This window comes from Camellia sinensis, chromosome 2, assembly GCF_055761805.1.
Source record: "Camellia sinensis isolate YWXY chromosome 2, ASM5576180v1, whole genome shotgun sequence".
NCBI lineage: Eukaryota > Viridiplantae > Streptophyta > Magnoliopsida > Ericales > Theaceae > Camellia > Camellia sinensis.
The window spans coordinates 29,039,701-29,055,388 of record NC_138962.1 but is presented as its reverse complement, the minus strand read 5'-3'; the positions used below and the strand labels follow the sequence as shown (position 1 = coordinate 29,055,388).

The window sequence follows — 15,688 nt, the reverse complement described above, 5'->3', positions numbered from 1 at the left end:
AATTTCCGATGAGTTTTCCAATGATATTCTTTGGACACCATCGAGTCGATTCCTCCTTTTCGTTGAGAGTTGATAGAAATTTCAATGATGGACCGTCGATGCAATGTTCTTCACTAAGATAATGGTGCTTATTAATGCAATGACAATCGGCATTCTTTTTACCTGGAGATGGACGGTCATCAAAATGAGAAGGAGAGAGGATGTACAAAATTAGGTGGGCGCCCTTAGTATATGATAATATTATGAATACGGATAAAATTGATATTAAATGAAGTGTTCAAAAAAATCTTATTAAAATTTAAGATTTAAGATGAGAACTCAAAAAAATGAGAGGTCCAAAAAATTTAGACAAGTATTAATAACAGCCCGGCTGATAAAATATTCAGTCATAAAGAATGAGACAACTAATATACCAAGAGTCGTTCACATGGGATAGAATTCAGAAATAATGGATGACGGATATTCTTGCCTTCTAATATAAATGAATTTCAATATTTCAAATTTGAGGACTTACGTAATAGTGTTAATACGTGAATTTATTATTTAAAAGATTTTATAAGAATTAATGATATTTTTTTTATTAAATATTATTAAAAAATATTACTAATTATTAATTTTCAGTAATAATTTAAAAATTATCACAAAAAATGTTACTAATTATAAATTTTAGAGACAGTTTAAAAAAAAATATCACAAAAAAATTACTAATTTTTAACTTTCAGCAATAGTTTAAAAAATTCATCACAGAAAAACATTACTAATTATAAGTTTTTAGCGACAATTTATAAAAATCGTAACAAAAAAAGTCACTACTTATCAATTTTTAGTAATATACAAAAAATTATTATAAAAAATTAATTTTAACAACGATTTTACCAAGACTTATTTTCAATAAAATTTGATGAGAATTAAGTTGATTATTAGGATCTATTGTTACTTTATCCAAATTTTTTAAAATATCTGTAAATTCGACCTCAATGACATGAATAGGGCACAAGTAAAGAGGCTATTTAAACAGGAACTACGAAAGCAATTCACTGAAGAATTAGCTACGTGAATTCCTAAAATGGCTAGAATTACACAATAAATACCTGAAAAACCATGATCTAGAATTTGATAACACTGTGTAATAATACTCATATCATGCACGGAGTGAGCCATGCACTGGGAGACTCCACATGAGCCATGACTACAAGATGCAATGGTCAGTTGTCAGCATGGAAAACCTGAGACAAATATGATTAGCGGAATACTAATGTTACAGACAATAAAGCAGGAAAAACAAAAAAAAGAAGGTGATTTTCGCAAAAATCTGATCCGAACTACTCCATTACCAATAAATATACAACCAAGGAAAAAATTTATGATATGATTGTTGCGACAAACCAAGTATGAAAATAATAACATGATCCTTCATTCATTAGTTTAACTAAATAAATAGCATGTTCTAACTGTATGCAGTGGAGTATCTACATAGAGATGCCATCCTGGACAATCTAGACAGTTGTTTGGGAGGCCTCAAAAGCATTAACCTGTGGAAAAAACCACGCTAACAGGGCATAGATCACTAAACAAGAAGTCTCATGAATTATCATGATTGCTGTATTTGGATGCCTCCTCGTCAGAATCAGACCGACTATCAAAATTAACAGCTTGGGTTTCTGACATTCTGTCCAAGGATTTGCTATCTGCTTCTAGAAAATCTCTCAAATCATCTAGAATGTATGGTTCTACGAGTTTCCAAAACCACGTTGCATTGTTTCCAAGAAAACCTATCCAAAATACTCTCCCCTTTCTTTTAACCTTGCAATCCAAAGATTTTGCCTTCATTGCTTTCACGATCCTCTCAACACCCTCTTGACTTCCTTTTGACTTCAACAAAATATCCCCTGATGATGTTCTGTAGCCCGCAAACATATACCAGTATGCAAGAACCCGTGGTGACAACCACCGATGAATTAGCTTTGGAATCACAAGTCGGCCTTTTGGCCAGAACTGATCTGCGTAGAAGCCAAAATAAGAGTGCTTGATTGTAATAAACTGGTATGGTATGTCATCACTGTCTTCAATTGGCTTACTGAAATGAGCTAACCACTCATGGTACTGGTCATGTATATGTCTTTTCAATATAGAATGCATTTCAAGTTTCTCACCGAACTCGAAACGGATTGCATGATTTTTTCTCTCCTCATCTGATTCAATGCGCAACCCACCTAACAGCAACCCCACCAAAATCTCTCGCTGCTCCTTGCTGAACTTCAAGCTTATGGGTTTCTTGACAACTTTCCTGCTCAAGCTCAGCACATAATCAAGCTTTTCCATCAATTGGGATTCTATGTCATATTTTTTCTGGCACATGAAATCATATGTCTTTTCTGCTTTCACATAATCTCCACTAGACAGGTAACCACTTAAAATAGTGTTACTTGATCTGCTGTTAACACCAATTGCCCCATTACTAACCATTTGGTTGAAGATTTCTTCGGCCTTCTCAATATTGCCTATTTTTACCAATGAATCTAAGTATATGTTATAAATAGTTCGATTGGGACGGCATTTCTCAAGGCTCAGGGAGAAAGTTGACTCCAATTTATCATGTAGATCCAAACTCAAGTACATGTCCATTAGATCAATAAAACATGGCATTAGGGGCTTCAAACCGCTCTCCATGAACTCTTTCATGAGGGACTCTGCCAGTTCCATTTCTAGACCTTTAGACAACACCTCTATGATTTTGTGATACGCCACTACACTGGTGGAAACTAACTGCTCCTGCATTTCTCTAAATAGCTCCAAAGATTTAAGACGTTGCCCAACCTTTGCATAAACTTCCATTCTATACACAAAAGCTTGAGAAGGGAGAGAACCATCACAATGGAGGAGTTTCAGCCAAGTTCTTTCAGCTTCCTGCACATCCCCTTCCTTAGAACAAGCTCTCAATACGGACACAAGCACTTCTCTGCTCTCTTCAATTCCAGCTACCTGCATCTCTTCCCATAATGATGCTATTCTCTCTTTATCTATGGTATCTTGGTAACTATGAATCCAAATTAGACCCCCATAAATATCCTTGTGTATCTCAAGTCCAGAACTTGCCAAATTATGAAATATAAACTCTGCCTGTTTGAGATAGTGTTTAGAAAAGCCTCCTGGTTTGCTTACAAGGGCTTTGAAAAGAGAATTGTGCAAGCTAAGTCGGGGATTGTAGCCTCCCAATTGAATCATGCGATTGTAAATACTGCATGCTTCCTCTAGGCAACCTTGAACTGGCGAACTAAGATAGGCAACAATCAAAAAATGAAAGGTCGATTCACTAGGCACTCGTCCTTGATTGATTATGTCATCAAATATCTCCCGACATTTTATGTATTTTCGCTCCTTGCCCATGAAATCTGCTAGCCTAGTAGAAAGAGCAAAATCAAATTGAAACCAATGTTGTTGCATCATCCATTTGTATACCTGAAATAAAAATAAAACAAATAAATAAATGTTCCTTAATCACAGAATTGAACTCGAGGTACAAAACTCAGGCGTCATAACTCATGATGTACAATGACCGAAACAAATAAGTTCCTCTTTGTGTTAATTTTTTAATAAAAATAAAAAACATATAAGAAGGCAACATTTTGATGGCACTGATGTAGTGATGATTAAAATTTCAATTGCTTACAAAGAAAAGATAATATTGATTTGTTTAAAAAATAACAATTGAAACATTCTAGTAATTCAGTGTACAGAAGCGCATCTTAAATTAGACAAAAGGCATTATCTATTATCTCTAGTACATGATCAATGAAAATTATTTTATTTTTTAATGGTTTATCCTTTCATAAATTTTTGTATATTGGTAGAAATTTAATCAGAACTGAATTTTATAACCCTGTGGAGTAGCTTTCTCACTAGATGAATTCTTGATTAGCATATTGACAACTAAAATGATGAAAGAGATGTCAACGATTGGAGGTTCGATTCCAACATTGGTAGAAACCCAATTTACTATATTCTCATCAAACATTATCCATGTTACTTGATTTTGTGAATTTCATCAATTCCAACAGCCAAAATACCAGATTCTTTCAATTTCCCCAATTTTCTGCAGCAAGGTTTAAATTTGGAGAAACAAATAAAAAGAATAACAGTAAATATACCCTAAAACCAGTCTCGTTCTCGCGAATTCGCATACAATGAACCGCCAAATAGGTCGCGTCTTCTTGCCGAATCCATTTTCGCTGTGCATTCAGTATCCGAATCAGCGTCGCAGCCTTATGCGTAGGCAATTCCTTGCACAGCCAAGCCAACTTCGTCCGCCTCCACTGCTCCGGAAGCTCCTCCAACTCCCGAACCTCGAGCGGCGGCGAATTCAAGTTCTTCAATTCAGTCGACTCGAAAGATACATCAAAGTTGAAGCTTTCGGCTTCTCTGTTCCGTGAGAAGTCCGAGTTTTCTCGGACCGCGTTGGAATCGGTTTCGTCCGCCAAATGTTCGACGAAAGTACTCAACGGCGCTGCCGAGGGCGGCGCAAATGAAGAAAGTCGGCGGGTGGGGGTTCCGGAGAAGGAGAGAATGGGGAGGGAGATGGAGCGGAGGAGGCGGCGGTGATGGTGGTAGTGGTGGAGGGAGGGAGCGAGAGAGCGGAGGATTGTGAGGGCTGTGCGCATGGGAATGGAGATGAATTTGCTGGGTTTAGGGTTAGGGTTAGGGTTGGAGTTCGAGAGGAGAGAGAACGTGAAGAGTGACAGCTCTGGAGCTCTGCTTACGAGCATAGTGTTTGTTTCGTCGGAAAAGGAAGGTGAGGGAAACGAAAGGCATGGAAAGGAAGGGAACGGAAAAGCGAGCTTGGATATGGGCGTCCGGATCCTCTAGAGTTACTCTAAAGTGATCCTCTAGAGTGGATGATCGGACGGTTCAGAATCGTCCTCACGACAAAAAAAAAAAAAAAAAAGACTTTTTTCCCGATTTCAAAATTCCCTCTCAGGCTGAAGAATATCATTCCAGCAGGAAGAAGCAGACCTGCTGCGAAAGAAGGAGAAAGGGAAGAAAAGTTACAGAACAGGTCGCCCCCGCCGTGCATCCCGTCGCCCCCCCGCTGTCGCCGCCGTCGTGCAGAACGTTGAACTCCATAGAACAGAACAGAGCATTTCGTTGTGTCAGAAAACTCCTTTTATCTCTCTGTTTTTCTCTTTCAATTTTCTTTCCAGTTTCTCGGAAAATTACAGAAAACAGAGAGATTTTCATGGAAATTCGATGAGATTTAGTAACTAAAATGTTGAACTCGCTCTTCTGTTAGAAGATCTGGAGCTCGCGATTGAGGTTTGTAAATTGTTGTCTGACTTCGATTTTCTATCTTTTTTGTGTTTGGTTCTCTGAATATACTTTTTTTTTTGGTTTACAGATACATTTGAAGTGGTTTGCTTGCGAGACAAACAGAGATCATCTTTTTCTTCAAGCAAGTTGAAGCTTTTAGGTAATGTGAGAATGGTCCGTGGTGTCACATATGTCGTTGATTTTGCATCTTGTCGTTGGATTCCTATCTATGTTGTTGGGAATAGTAAATTTCTCACTTTCCTCCCTGACCCAGAATCTGAGATTTTCCCCAATCTTCTCCTCCTCCTCCTTTGTTTGGCAGCCGAGAAAATAATGCTGAAGAATAAACTAAAATTAAATTTATTTCAAAATATGGAATTTCTGAGATTTGAATGGTCCGTGGTGTCACATACTGAAGATAAGAGATTGAGATTTGAATTTATTTCAAAAATGGAATTTCTGTTTCTTTCTCATTTTTGTCACTCATCAATTCCTCAATCTCAACGCTGAAGAATAAATTAAAATTAAAGCTTTGGTGATGTATAGTTGATGAGAAGTAACCTCACAGTTGAAAATCAATTATTAATTTAGGAAGTGTCTATTGTGCTTGTTTTTCCTTTTGTCAATTTGGTTTCCAATTAAATGTGAGGAAGAAGAAGAAACTTAAAATGTTTATTATTAGAGTATTTTCTATTTAAGGCCCAAGGAAATACAAATTAAACTAAGCATATGATCAGTCTTTTTAGTTTTGTTGCACTTATTTTCCTTTGAACTCTTAGTTAGCAAACATGGGATTTCAGATTATAGAAAATGACTAGTTAGAAATATGGAAAGGTAGCTGACGCTTTACTAGTGAATTTATCTGCTTCATTTCTTATTTGGCCTGATATGGTCTAGTAATTATTGATCATAAGAGTGTAAAAATTATTAATTAGTAGAATTGTTCCTTGTTTGTTTATATATATTCAAGGGGCCATGCTACAGACCCCCAGTGGGGTGACCCCCACTGACGACCCCCAGTGACGTGTCGCACTGGGGTTGGCCGAAAATTTATAAAAAAAAAAAAAAAAAATCAGTTTTTTTTGTCCAATGGGAGCTGACCCCCAGCACCCCCAGCTGGGGGTCTCAGTCATTTTTCATATTCAAGTGGTACGTTTGTTATTCGTTAATTATCTTATTCGGTTTGTATACAATTTTTATGCTAATATTGAGCACTTCTTTATTTTTAAGTGACTTGGCACATTGATATGGAACCTAACAATCATGAGAATGACGGGGGTGAGTGTGATTGGAAGCCTAGAGTTCGCATGACATTTGATACAGAACAAGAAGCATATGATTTCTATAATACTTATGGAGGAAGGTTGGGCTTTTGTATTAGAAGGGGTTATGTAAACAAGAGCAAAGAGGGGCAAATCACTTCAAGGCAATTTGTTTGTAATAAGGAAGGGTTTCGGGTTGTCGACAAGCGAGATTCATTAACAAAAAATCCTAGGCAGGAAGTGAGGACTGGTTGTCAAGCCCGAGTTGTCATTAAGTGGGATAGGAATATTCAGAAATTTTTTGTTAGTGATTTTGTTGAACAACATAATCATATCTTCGTACCAGCAGAATGTACGCATATGTTACCATCCCAAAGGAAGATATCTGCATCACAGGCAACCGAAATAGATTTAGCCGAAAAATCTGGAATCCGTCTTAATGCTGCATTTGAGCTCATGGGTAATGAAGTTGGTGGAAGGGAGTCGCTTGGGTTTACAAAACTTGACCAAAAAAATTATTTGAGAACGAAGAGGCAAAACAGTTTAGCATATGGGGAGGCAGGTAGCATTTTGCAATATTTTCGTGACAAATCATTGGAGAATCCATCTTTTTTTTACTCGGTCCAATTAGATAACGAGGAGCAGATTACGAACATATTTTGGGCCGATGCTCAAATGATCATGGATTATGGGCAATTTGGTGATGTTGTCACTTTCGACACTACTTACAAGTTAAATAGTGCACATAGACCATTTGCGTCTTTTGTTGGATTAAACCATCATAGGAAAACTGTGGTATTTGGTGCAACTTTGATGTATGATGAGACCGCCGATTCTTTCGTATGGCTTTTTAGAAGATTCTTGGAGGCAATGTCAAGTAAGGCGCCAAAAACAATTTTTACGGATCAGGATGCTGCAATGGCTAAGGTCATACCTATTGTCATGCCTAACACAACCCACCGCCTTTGCACTTGGCATTTGATGCAAAATGCATTAAGGCATGCAAATTCTATCTTCAAGGATAAGGGGATGAAGAGTGTTTTATACACGTTTATGTACGACATTGAGGATGAGGAAGAGTTTATGTTAAAATGGGAGGAAATGCTTGACAAGTATGAAGTAACAGATAATCATTGGTTGAAGTTAACATTTGGGGTCAAGGAAAAATAGGGTTGGCCATATGTTAGAAATGCATGGGGTGCGGGCATGAGTAGCACCCAACTTAGTGAATCCTTTAATGCTTTCTTGAAGGATTTCATTCGGTCTGATCATAACTTAACGCAATTTTTCATGCATTTTGATCGAGTTCTGTCTGAGAAAAGGTACAAAGAGTTACAAGCTGAATATGCTCTATGCCAAAAGTTGCCCAGGGTGAATATTAAAGTGAAGATTATGGAGCAAGCTGCAGCTGTTTACACAAATAAAATTTTTGAAGAATTTCAGGATGAGTATGTCAAGTCCCTTGAAGTCAACATTGAAGAAATTGAAAATGATGGTGAGAGTACCGTTTATACGGTTCTTGATAGTGATGGTATAAAGGTGAGGAAGGTGAGGCATGAGTGTGATGATTCGGTCACTTGCAATTGTAGGAAGTTTGAAATGAAGGGCATTTTGTGTAGTCATTGTTTGAAGATACTTAGAGAAAGACTCAATTTGAAAGAGATTCCTTCACAATATATTATGAAGAGATGGACTAAAAAAGTAAGATCTGAAAATGTGAAAGATAGGTGTGGGCATGATATTCAGGTTGATGTAAGATTGCATCAAACTTCACGTTATAGGTCATTGATGGCAATATTCAGATCAGTAGCGTGTAGAGCTTCTGAAAGTGAGGAAACATATAATTTGACGGTCGAGAAAGCGGATGAATTAATTGCAGACATTGAAACCATGTTAAGCGCAAAATTCAATATGCCTTGTTCAGATACTATTCAACAAGAAAGCCCCCCCAACACATGCCCCGAAAGCTTTGAAGTGGATGGTGTAGCGGATAAAAATGTAGTCCAAGCAAAAGGACTCAAGAGAAAAGAGTGCACTAGCAAGGGATGAAGGCGGACAAAAGGTGGTTTGGAGCTTGCGTTGGCAAAGAAAAATAAAACAAGTTCACATAATGCTTCTCAAACTTCCATGTCTGTTACTCCTCAAACTCCTCCCTTATTTCCGGCAAGTGCTCCTGAAGCACCTCCCTTAATTCCTCAGTCGGCTCCTTTATTTTCAAGTGTTCCTCAACTTCCTCCTGACACGCCGAGTGTTCCTCAAGTTAGAGCTTCTCCATCTCAATTTATGTATCCCGCCTATGATGTAAGTTAGTTTAATAAAAAGTTTTAGTATGGATTTGTAGCTGACTATTATCATTTTAGATTGATATGTGGTTGTTATTGTTGCAGCCAAATTTTCTTCATCACAATATGCATTTTGCAATGCCATCGATGTATTCCGTCCATGGAACCTATCAAGCATTGCTTAACAATGCAAGTAGTTATCACTCGCAAGCTTCAAATAGTCCTGCATGTAGTGAAGTAATTTTTTTTTCACCTTTCCTCTTTTATTTTGTCATTCATTCATGTGAAGTTCCATTTTATTTTATGGTTCCTTTGATGTAATGTTATTTTATTTTTTTTGTAGGTACTATATGGTCGTGGTCGTGGTCGTGGTCGTGGGCGTGGTCGTGGGCATGGGGATGTGGATCACACGCCAACATCTTAGCGTTATTTTGTTTTGGAAATTTTTGTGAATTTTTTTGTTGGATATGTAATATTCAAACTTGTCATCAAACTGTTGCTAAAAATTTTCTGTTCAAATTACTCAGTAAATGTTGCTGAAACTTCCCTTGAAATGTTGAAATTTTGATTAATTTGTAGTTATAAATTTCAAGTTATAAATTTCTTTTCGTAATTATTTTCTTTACTTCTTGTATTAATTCTGTTAAAAATGGTATGCAGGTTGATGACATGAACACCACTTCCCATTGGATTTTCCCAAGTTCAAATCCCAACACTTGGCATGCTTCTGCACGTAATGCCAGATTTGAAATGGTAAAGTATTGTATTTATTAGTTTTTTGCAAAATTAGCTTAGTTTGATTTCTAGTTTTCCATAAACAAGTCTCAACATTGCTAGATTCTAATGTAACCAGCTGCATCACTATCATTCAATCTGATAGCAATCTTCTTTAGAGCTCAGATATGATTGCATGACATCACGCGTGTCAATGTAATTAATAGAGTTATGTAATTGTGTTGAGCTATTGTTTCCACTCCTATTCTAGCACTCAGCCCAAGATGTGTATTCCTATTAGGGAGTCTCCTCATGTTATGTGTTCTTATTTGGAAAGTTTGACCTATGTTACATGAACTTTTCTAAATTTGTGAAGTACTGGTGTTAGGCACTTGATAATTGGGTAAAGCTATAGGATATAGTGCGTGTGAGATATAGTTGAACCTGCACCTGATAAGAATTTCTAAGTAGTTGAGTTTACTATTTAATATAAGCCTCATGTTTTATGCATTACATGCCCTATGTTAGCTTGTGAACACCTTATGAAGTAAAAAAGTTTTTAATAAATATGAAATCCAGAAGTGTTCTTCACATGGGAACTAGACGAACCCAACACTTAGAATGACACCCGCATTTGAAGTCCATGTAACAGCGTCTGACTGCGTAGACAAGGGTATAAATGGATGTAGTTGAGCCTGTGAGTATCACCGATGTAGGATAAGTGTACTTCCTACAATTTAAGTCACCAAAATGAAGAGATGGACAAGAGAAGAAAGGAATGTCCAGGAGAAAACTTCCCTTGAAATGTTGAAATTTTGTTGGCTTATGTCTTTGTTGTTAAATCATCTTGTTCCAATTTATTATTTTGCAGGGTTTAAATGTCTAAAGCATTCTACTACATGACACATTAATGATGTCCCGTGATGCTATAAGTAGGATTGTTGAGCGGATGCACACTCCAATTAACCGCTGAAGCAGATTCTGCATTCCATTCAGCTCACAAGGCCGGTGTCCAAGTAGGGGTTTTGTAGCTTCTTTTATTTTAGAAGAAAATATGAAAGCACAGAAAATTCCGGTGTATGTTCTTATTCTCAAGCTGTGGCTGGATGTCATCTTTAGATAACCTTGTTTTGAGAATTTTGTATTCATTGCGGTGTTGTGCCGGAGCATGTAACTGCCATTGATTGAGCGAACAAATTTGTGACAGGATTGTTACTATCTTTATCATAAAAAAATTGCTGCAACTTATATGTTGAATTTTTCCCATGTTGTTATTACTTCTATAGTTGGAAGATTTGGTAGGTTCTAGACGTAAATTTGTCTTAAAATTCCCTCCCAAATGTGTTTTTGTTGCAGTTAAAAGTTATTTGCGAAAATAAACCTTTGTGGTGTTTTTTTATTTATTGTTTTTTAAACTATAGCATTAATAAATAATTGACCATAGAAACTGAATGATAAAATGTTAATTATTAAATAGATAATAAATAACCAATAAATAAAGAGCAAAACACAGTCCCAGAATTAGACTAAAGTAGTGTTTGTAGATTCTTTAATGAATCATCATGGGATTGTAAGAACTGTTAGGTCTCGAAAGATCTCTGTTTATCTCAATCCAACTATTTGGCAGCATAGATCAATTTGGCAGCATACATTTCAATTCAACACACTTTAACCTGTTCATTTGGTACTGATGATCTATTTGGTAGCATACATTTCAACCTGTTCATAATCAATACCCACTTTAACAATTCAACACATTTCATATCAAAGAAACCTGTTATACACACCGTTCAACCTGTTCATTGTACACCTTGTTATTCAACCTGTTCATTGAACATGTTATTCAATTCAACATGTTCAACTCAAACAAACCTGTTATACACTCAATAGATTTCACAAACCAATAATTCAACAGATTTCATCTCAAACGTTCAACCTGTTATACATTTCAACCTGTTTGGCAGCATACATTTCAACTTTAGCATACATTTGGCAGCATACATTTCAACCTGTTTTTGGAAAAGTATCTATGTATTGTTTGAAAAGTCAAAAACAAGGTCTGCCAAATAGAGTGATCTCTATTTGGCAGCATACATCTCAAACAGATTTTATCTCAAACAAACCTGTTATACACTTGTTTTTGCAAGCCATAAGATTTTTAAGCACCAAAAAAATATTACAAAACAAGAACAAAAGTACATTACATTCATAGCATGTTCGAAAACCTAAAATACAAAAGTACATTGTTCTTGAATACACAAAATACACAAAGTAGATTACATTGAGTCATTTACAAGATAAAGTACAAAAATACACAAAATACAATGACATAAGTCATTGCCTTGAACATCTTCTCCATCATTTCAAGCCTTCTATCATGCTCACCAAGCGTTGTCCTCAGATCATTAATTTCTTCTGTTCTTGACCGAGGTCCAGCATTGGTTGAAGTTGATGCGGTAATGTCGTTGTCGTCGTCGTCGTCGTCATTTGCGAACCACCTGAAGTAATTGCAGTGGTTGTTCGTAGACTACAATGGACAAGAATTAGTTAATCAATAAATGACAAACGAAATTTGTAAAAAGTAACAAATTCATTTATAAAACAGGTACTTACATATTTTCTTGGGCAAACAAAATAGACACGTCCTTTATTTCCATTTGCATTGGTTCGTACAATACGCACGGAAGCTATTCTTCCACAATTACAAAACCTTGGCTTTAATGTCAAGTTCGTATTATTAGTAGAAGATGAAGTCATTTGTTTATCTGCATAAAAAATACCAACAGATTCATCTTTAATTTTATTTTATGTTTGGGTGTGGAACAATACTTAGGATATTGGGTTTGTAGAGGGGGGGAAAAAGGAAAAGAAAATTGAAAAAAGAAAAAAGAATAAAAAGCTTCTTCAATTATTTATACATAAAGCAATAAGCATTTACAAGAAATTGTAAGAGCAACTATATTAGTACTTGTTGAAAATGTGCATTACTGTTTTGCAGCAAATATGTAGTGTAACAGATATTGATGTGAAGCATATACTTCCGACAAATCAAGTAATTATAGTGTTGAAAAACACATACTGATTAGGAGTGTCCAACTTCAGTTGCTGGTGCATTCAAGCCAAGTTGAAATGAAAAGAGAACTATTAATTCGCAAGCCCAAGTCAACAAGACAGTTCACAGAACTAATAATGTCAGATATTATCAAAGAAGATTAAATTAAGGTGGAACTTCCCACTACCAACTTTAAAGCAACCCTATGAATTGAATGACAAGTAAACTATGAATTAAAAAGCTCGAGTATACATGACATATTCAAAACACAATCACACAACTCTGCAACATCCCAACCAACCAGAACAGTTGAAGTGACATCTAACCTTTACCATGTGACATAAGCTAAAACCCTATTTCAGTCCTAATGTGGATCGTGCATCACAGATCAGCAAGGGAGTTCTTCCAAGTCACTAGTTACATCACTGCTCAGGTGTGGTGAAAAATAAGCAAGGGTTCCCACACTTTAAAAAGAGAATTAATATTATTTGTTTACAAGAAACTAAATGGGTAAGAAAAAATCTAACGAATTTGAAAGAACATGATATAAAATTTGGTATGTTGAAAAAGAAAAACATATGAATGGAGTAGGGATAATTGTAGACAAAAAAGTAGCAAGTGGTAGAGGTTAATAAAACAAAAGAAGATACAATAATATTTTGTGAAATTAGTGTTAGGTGAAGAAACACCAAATATAATTAGTGCTCATTGACTCTAAACAAACTTAATTACATATATCATTCTCTTACATTCCTCTGTCTTCCAAACTCAGAATGCCTATTTTATGATCAACCAGAGAAATACTATATTTAAATTACACACAGATTAAATTATACAAATAGAGGGTCATTTTAAATTACATACAGATGCCCATGTTTGGAATTTAAATACTACAGCTTTGTGTCATTAATTTAAATTACACACAGATTAAATGCCTATTTCAAGCCCATTACACACAGATGCATATATATATATATATATATATATAAATATATTCACAAATTTCTTTGATGATTCCAATCATCTACAGTTCGGTTCCTCTAAGCGTAGATCTGAAATAAATCATGTAAAAAGGTCTCAAATCAAAACCGTAAGATCATATTTTTTGATTTTTTCCCTAATTTTTTGAATCAAAGCCCTAAATTTTTTGAAGTTTAGAGGATGAAACGAACCTGTGGTTTTTTCTTTCAATCTGTTGAGTATGGTGACCCAGCGGTGTGGCAGCGGCAGCGGCGACGGTGGCGAGCGGCAGTGGCGACGGTGGCGAGTCGGGCCCTTCTCTCTCTCTCTCTCTCTCTAATTTCAGATTTGCATTCCACAGAAACCCTCGTTCGTTGTTTTGAAATCGGGAAAAAAGTTTTTTTTTTTTTTTTTTTTTGTCCTCACCAAAACGACGTCGTTTTGGTGAGGACGATTCTGAACCGTCCGATCATCCACTTTAGAGGATCACTCTAGAGAGTTACTCTAGAGGATCCGGACGCTGGATATGGAGCCTTGGGCCCCAAGTAGAGATCCATGTCCTCGATCCCGACCCGGAACACCCATCCAAACTCGGCCCGATCGGGTTCATGAAAGTCTATATATTATTACATTTTTATGTCGAAACAAATCTTAACGAAAGTGTTTATTAATGTAAGATATTGTTTTTTTTTTATTTTATTTTATCATTTACATAAGGTATTACAATGAAACTCAATAAATTACAATCATAGTAATGAAAATCAAATATAAAAGGTTATTTTGAAAAGTAGCTTATAAACTAACTAGTCTCCGTTTGGAAAGTGAGTTGACTTTTTGATTTTTTTTTTACTATTTTAACTTGGGCTAAAAAGTTTGGTTTAAGAAGGATTTTTTGGTTTTTTGACTTTTTTGATTTTTTTTGTGAGAAAGAGTATAATGATTATGAATTGGATGTGATATTTTGTTTGTTATGACTAAAATAGTCTGTTTTGTCTTTTGTGGCTAAAATAGCCACAAAAATTCTTGCCAAACGAAGCCTTATTGACTTATTTAGGTTATATCACCTTTCTTATCACCTTTCTAATTTTTACATATTTTTTTTCGTAATAAGCTAAAAAATTATCTTATAAGCCACTTCTCAAAATAATTCAAATTTTATAAAGAAAATATACGAAGAATAAAATCCATATGCAGATAGAAAGATTTGAATCACTAATTTCCTATGAAATGTTGGAATTATAGTTATTTTCTATTGTCTTTCTTTTATTGGGCTGTCATTAGTATAACATAATTTTGTTTTATGTGAAAATAATAATCTCTTGATAATTGCATAAGTCCTATTAGGGAGACTTATGCTATATATGATCCTACTAAAAAACTTATGTTCTCATAAGTCCTGTAAGAAATTTGTTGATACATTTACTCTTAATATTAGTTGTTAATATCATGAATAATAGTAAAATCATATAGGAAATTGAATGTTACCATAAATCATATCTATATAAAAGTAACATAACATGACATCCAAATAAACGTAACGTGACACCTATGATCTATGGTAAAATGCAATTTCCCGTATAGGAAATTGAATGTTACCATAGATCATATCTACATAAACGTAACGTAACGTGACACCAACATAAACGTAACGTGACACATATAATCTATGGTAACATTCAATTTTATATATATAGGAAATTGAATGTTACCATAGATCATATCTACATAAACGTAACGTAACGTGACATATACATAAATGTAACGTGACACCTATGATCTATGACATAGGAAATTGAATGTTGTTATACATCATATTTATATGAAACGTAACGTGACACCAATATAAACTAACAACATTTTCACATTTAATTTAAAAAAATAAAAACTCATTAAGTTTGCGAAACGTAACGTGACACGTTACGTTACGTTTATGTAGGTGTCACATTACGTTACGTTTATATAGGTGTCAGGCTACGTTTATGTAGGATCTTATGGAACACATTCCTATCTAAATAGGACTTGAGACTCTATAAGAAATTACACAGGACTTAACCTACCATAAGTGTCTGAAAAATGACTTATAAATAAGTCTCTCATAATTAATTTCACTCTTT

The 15,688-nt window shown here is 35.3% G+C and overlaps 2 protein-coding genes and 1 pseudogene across 2 annotated transcripts; 2 read left to right on the top strand and 1 right to left on the bottom strand.

Annotated features, from left to right (window-relative positions):
- Window positions 1-1,299: 1,299 nt before the first annotated feature.
- Window positions 1,300-4,835, bottom strand: OTP51 (endonuclease). Its single transcript, XM_028246291.2, has 2 exons — window positions 4,149-4,835; window positions 1,300-3,459 (listed from the first exon to the last, which is right to left on the bottom strand). The coding sequence occupies exons 1-2, from the start codon at window positions 4,761-4,763 to the stop codon at window positions 1,582-1,584; spliced, it is 2,493 nt and encodes an 830-aa protein (XP_028102092.2). The 5' UTR covers window positions 4,764-4,835; the 3' UTR covers window positions 1,300-1,581.
- Window positions 4,836-6,551: 1,716 nt separating this feature from the next.
- LOC145812699 (protein FAR1-RELATED SEQUENCE 5 pseudogene) lies at window positions 6,552-7,736 on the top strand (annotated as a pseudogene).
- A 36-nt stretch (window positions 7,737-7,772) lies between these two features.
- On the top strand, window positions 7,773-8,615 carry LOC145812698 (protein FAR1-RELATED SEQUENCE 1-like). Its single transcript, XM_082907719.1, has one exon. It carries the CDS (start codon window positions 7,773-7,775, stop codon window positions 8,613-8,615), a length of 843 nt encoding a protein of 280 aa, XP_082763845.1.
- The last annotated feature ends 7,073 nt before the right edge of the window (window positions 8,616-15,688 follow it).

Coding starts and splice junctions, on each gene's coding strand:
- OTP51 (XM_028246291.2), bottom strand. CDS start 4,763: ATGCTCGTAAGCAGAGCTCCAGAGCTGTCACTCTTCACGTTCTCTCTC. Junction 3,460..4,148: donor AGAACGAGACTGGTTTTAGG/GTATATTTACTG, acceptor TTTTTATTTCAG/GTATACAAATGGATGATGCA.
- LOC145812698 (XM_082907719.1), top strand. CDS start 7,773: ATGAGTAGCACCCAACTTAGTGAATCCTTTAATGCTTTCTTGAAGGAT.